The following is a 5,102-nucleotide window of genomic DNA, read 5'->3' on the forward strand; positions in this document are numbered from 1 at the left end:
TTAACAATTTTCTTGTAGTGTTAGCTTCTGAGTGAGAGAGAGAGAGAGACTTGTGATAAGTGAAAAAAAAGAAAGTTCCTTACAAAAACTAAGCTTTTTCATGTGGATGGTCATTTTAAAAAAATTATAACTAATGGAGTCATTTTATTAACCCAATTAAAACTTTTGATGGGCATTTGCAAACTCTGAAACTTTTGGTGTGCGTTTGAATTAGACCGAAACTGTTGGTGGGTATTTGAAAAATTTTCATTTTTTTTATCATAACATTAACACCAACCGTGTGACTGCATTTCTCAAAATTTTTCAAAACCTACAAAAAAGAAAAAAAAAAGTTTAAGGCCCACCTTCCCAGATGGCGGCCATCCCGTCATGGTGCTCAGAATGCTGTTCATCTCGTGATGGACGGTGCCCAACGCATCTTAACGGTAACGTCCTCAGTGGCACCCCTTGACCTGATCTGCTCTCTCCTCCTTGATGGCAAATGAATCGAAAAAAGAAAACCACCCAATTGCCGAAAAAGACAGAATAATGAGGGATTCTCTCTCTCTCTCTGCACTGCAAAATCTGCCACTGTTAAGATCCGTTAGTGTTAGGGTTAGGGTTTTGCTGCGAGAGATGGTTGGTGGTTCGCGGATCGAGGGGAGATGAAGTTCGGGAAGGAGTTCAGGACGCACCTGGAGGAGACGCTCCCCGATTGGCGGGACAAGTTCCTGTCGTACAAGCCGCTCAAGAAGCTCCTCAAGCAGATCTCCCTCCCCGATCATTCCCCCGCCCGCTCCGATTTCTACGCCTGCGCCAACGGCGGCCCTTTCTCCGCCGCCACCGCCTCCGGCGACGAGCCCCGGCGAGTTTCCGATGAGGACGGTGGGGTTGGGGTTGGAGTTGCGGCTCCTGGAGGCGGCGTGAGGGCGCAGTGGGCGTGTTTGGAGGAGTGGTTCGTCGGACTCCTAGATCGGGAGTTGGAGAAGTTTAATGATTTCTACGTCGATAAGGAGGAGGAGTTCATCATCCGGTTGCAGGTGATCCTGACTTACTCTTGGGGGAATTTTTTGGTCTTTTTTTTTGCGGCCGATTTGATTTTGACGAGTTTGGAAGTTATTGATCGATTGCATGCACCCGATTGTCCGGAAAATCGGGGTAAATTGTGTTATTGTGTTTTGATCCCTAATAAGACATCTCAAGTTTTGTCTCGGTTTTTCGGGATAAGGGAATTATATGCTCCTTTGCAATTCTTCGTTGCGGCATTGCATATCAAAGCCATGAAATTTACTTCTTTAGGAGATGTTCCATTTTTTTTTTCTTAAGCAATGAATGTGATCTGCATGTATTGGTGGATGATATTTTTGTGTTCTAATTCTCTGGATGCTGAATTCCGGAGTCTGTCGTAGTAGAATGATCAAATTCAGTATATGTTTGGCCCCTTGCTGCAATGGTGGGTCGGGAATGAAAGCATGAGACGGGGATTGCTCAGCGTCTGTTAGAAGGTTCCAAGGGTCGATCTTGTTGCCCATAATGGATGTAGGAAAGAGATGACCCTCACTCAAAAAACATGCTCCGCGCTTAATAGGTCGTAAGCGATGGAAAGGATCCAACAACGCAAGCTCCTGCGAGGGCATACTCATGGTATTACAAAGTTCTTGTCATATAGGGATACTTGAGAGATCGTTAATTGTTATGGATGCGCAAACAAACGACTTCCTAGCCGGATTGACTGCCAAAATGATAACAATCTGCTCAACATTTCCACGTTGTTCACATGTGGGATGAGCTATCACGCTTGAGAAAGTTCAGCTGTGATTTATTATCACAAGGTCAATGTTGTGACCAACTTTCACAAGTTTCAAGGAGCATTCTCAAGTGAGAATCACAATCACAACTTGCAAAATTCTCATATCTGACTAAACTTGAGAAAGTACTGCAATTGTGATTTGTAATCACGGGCACTTGAGAAAGTACTGCAATTGTGATTTGTAATCACGGGCACTTGAGAAAATCCAACTTTCACAAGGTGTTGCAAACATACCCAAGAAGTATAATCGGTCTTCTCAGAATTATTCAGCTTTGTCCTTAAGAAATGCTTAACAGTTATTCTAACTGTTAAATGATATCCAGTTCCTGATATGGAACTAATAATTTTGTTTAACGGCAATGCCCTTTCGTGCTTTTCTTTCCAAGTTGTAGTCCTAATCCGTGAGACATACTTGTCACAATATTTGTCTTTTTAAGCTTGCCTGTCTTTAATGATGATTATGACGACAACGACAACAATGACAAGCACAGAACAGTAGTGCAGCATTAATTGTGTTTACAACTGTGATTAACCTGGTCCATATGAGAGTTCCGTCTCTGTATTGCTTTCTATTGGGTTCAACTATGCAATTTCAATTTGTTCTTTATTCTTCACTGCAGGAACTCAAGGAAAGGATTGAAAGGGTAAAAGAAAAAACCAATGGCAGTGGTGATTTCACATCTGAAAGTGAGTTTAGTGAGGAGATGATAGATATCCGCAAGGACTACGTCACCATCCATGGTGAAATGGTGCTTTTGAAAAACTATAGCTCCCTTAATTTTGCAGGTAACGCCTGCTCCTTCCCCACCTATGTTGAAATATCAGAATCTCCTTGGTGTTGTGGTGACTAAGAAATTCCGACTTTCAGGGCTTATAAAGATTCTGAAGAAGTATGACAAGAGAACCGGGGGACTATTACGCCTGCCTTTCACGCAGCGTGCCCTCCATCAACCTTTCTTCACAACAGAACCTCTTACGAGGCTGCTTCGTGAATGCGAAGCCAATCTTGAGCTTCTTTTCCCGCTGGCAGCAGAAGTTGTTGAACCAGAAATACAGGCCGAGCAGAGAGAGAGCTCAAACTCTGATGAGGCTGCAGCCTCCCTTCAAGAAGATAATGTGGAAATCTACCGAAGCACTCTGGCAGCAATGAGGACAATACAAGGGCTTCGAAGAGAGAGCTCCACTTACAATCCATTGTCTTTTGCATCATTTTTCCATAATCAGGATGATAATGAATCTGGAGCTGTCACCACTGAGAACTCAGCTTCCAATTCACCAGAAGCATTGCAGAACAAAGAGAATGATCGAGAGACGTCCTCTCTGGTAAGTAAAACTGATTAAACCATGGAGTCATGTTTCTTACAATAAACGGGTAAATATTGAGAATAGACATAATATGTAGATGATGGTGGTGACAATGATATCCTGCTTGTACAAAGATCTGTAATAACGTCTCCTAATAAAATCTCCAAGGAATTTAACTGGCTTTGTGAGGTTACATTGACTCCTGGTTTGTGCATGTGTTCATGCCATAAACAGTCATGAATGTCCCGACGCCAGGATCATTGAGGCAAACCTTGCCTTTGTTAGTAAGCACAAGTTATTAGGATTTTAGGGACTGAAAAGTTAGAGGTTTTTCTATCTCTTCTCTTATATATGCTTTTTTATCTTACCACCAGTGAGGCTTGGTGATGGGCAACGTGTGTTTGTGTGTTTGTTGTGTGGGTGTACGTGTGTAAATCAAGAAATCCTGCAATTTAGCAGTATATCAAAAGCTTCTTGTACTTGTGCTTTAGTTGTCAAAAGCTATGTGCCCGTGAAGTAAATCAAGAAGTCATGCAATTTGGAAGTATACCGAAAACTTCTTTGTACTTGTACTTCAGTTGTCAAAAGCAGAACCTAGACTCTGCCTACTCTGCTTAGGGGCAATAGGGCCTTGTTCTCCTGCTTAGGCCCCCCGTAAAAACAGTGCATAAGCTGGCTGTAGAGGTATAATTGTCATTTTTTCTTTTTCTTCCTCCTTTATCCCTCCACCTTCTTTTTCTTCGTTTTTCTCTTTTTTTTTTCTTTTTTCTTATTTTTTTTTCTGTTCAAATTCATAAAATAGGCTTGGCAAGCTGAATATGAACAGTAGGGTAGGCCCGGCTTGACTCGTATAAAACTCCTTAGGTAGTAAGAAATATATTTTAATGCATTATTTTGTAATCCCACTTTTTCCAGCTAGAAAACAATGTACTTTTCAATAAACAAGCCAGATCGAACTTGGCTTGTTTAACTCGGGCTGATTATGAGCTCGAAGTTGGCTCTGCTTGACTTGAACAATTCAAGCTCCCCTGGTACAGCTCGTTTACCAGCCCTAGGTGAGATCACACAAATAACACAATAAATGCAAAAACCACCTTTCTTAAATAAAAAGATTTACACCCATTTCGTGGGGAAGCACTCCCCCTCCTAGGCATGCCTTTCAAGGGTAAGTACAAACCCTAGGACAATGGTCGTTACCAATAATATGAATTCCTTGAAAGTTTATCTTTTACAAAAGAGTTCAAATAGGGTCCAAAATCCATTTACTCAAATTTGGTAAGACCTATAAAATCGAACTATATAAATGATCAGACATGGTATGGTGTTGGGCCAACCATTAAGTCAATGCGTCTCTGACCCAAGCTAATAAGGGACACACCTTGTAGGAATTGGACTAGTTAGTTGAACTTAAGCGGACCAAGTCCAATGTCATGTGAATTCTGGGTCAAATCCATCCTATATTTTCTCCCCTTTTAGGGTATTAAATAGGATTGTAAGAAAAAAATCTAAACCCAGATGGTTGATCCATTAGGATCAAGTACTTTTGATTGAACATGTTGGGCCCAGCTCAGTAGGCCCATGTCAAACATGTTTTTATTCGTGCCTTGAAAATGGGTCCAGATCTACAAACTCTGAAAACAGGTAAGGGCTTGGCCTATGTATGCTGAATCGTGTCTGATCCTGGTCGCAGCCCTACTCTTGATATTGGGACCATATGGGAATCCAAAATCAAGGGCGGATTGGGGGGGGGGGGGGGGGGGGGGAGGGTTCGAGCCCCTCCTAAAGTTTTTAAAATTTTCAACAGAAGTGGAAAAATTTTCAATATAGCATAGATCTCTGATTTTTTTTTTTTTTATGATTGAGGGTATTGATTTAGATTTTTTTTTTCAGATTTCATGAACATTTAATTAGGATTTTAAGTTTTTTTTGTGCTATTTTTTCTTTTCAATTAGCATTAAACACCCCTCATAAACTTTTGAAAATTTTCAACCGAAGAGAGATTTTTTTC

The 5,102-nt window shown here is 41.3% G+C and overlaps 1 protein-coding gene across 1 annotated transcript; it reads left to right on the forward strand.

Annotated features, from left to right (window-relative positions):
- Positions 1 to 503: 503 nt before the first annotated feature.
- LOC149821137 (SPX domain-containing protein 4-like) lies at positions 504 to 3,275 on the forward strand. Its single transcript, XM_089982792.1, has 3 exons — positions 504 to 1,019; positions 2,410 to 2,575; positions 2,658 to 3,275. Exons 1-3 carry the CDS (start codon positions 645 to 647, stop codon positions 3,128 to 3,130), a joined length of 1,014 nt encoding a protein of 337 aa, XP_089838918.1. The 5' UTR covers positions 504 to 644; the 3' UTR covers positions 3,131 to 3,275.
- The last annotated feature ends 1,827 nt before the right edge of the window (positions 3,276 to 5,102 follow it).

This window comes from Nuphar pumila, chromosome 12, assembly GCF_984573655.1.
Source record: "Nuphar pumila chromosome 12, dmNupPumi1.hap1.1, whole genome shotgun sequence".
Taxonomy (NCBI): Eukaryota; Viridiplantae; Streptophyta; class Magnoliopsida; order Nymphaeales; family Nymphaeaceae; genus Nuphar; species Nuphar pumila.

Coding starts and splice junctions, on each gene's coding strand:
- LOC149821137 (XM_089982792.1), top strand. CDS start 645: ATGAAGTTCGGGAAGGAGTTCAGGACGCACCTGGAGGAGACGCTCCCC. Junction 1,020..2,409: donor AGTTCATCATCCGGTTGCAG/GTGATCCTGACT, acceptor TCTTCACTGCAG/GAACTCAAGGAAAGGATTGA. Junction 2,576..2,657: donor TAGCTCCCTTAATTTTGCAG/GTAACGCCTGCT, acceptor TCCGACTTTCAG/GGCTTATAAAGATTCTGAAG.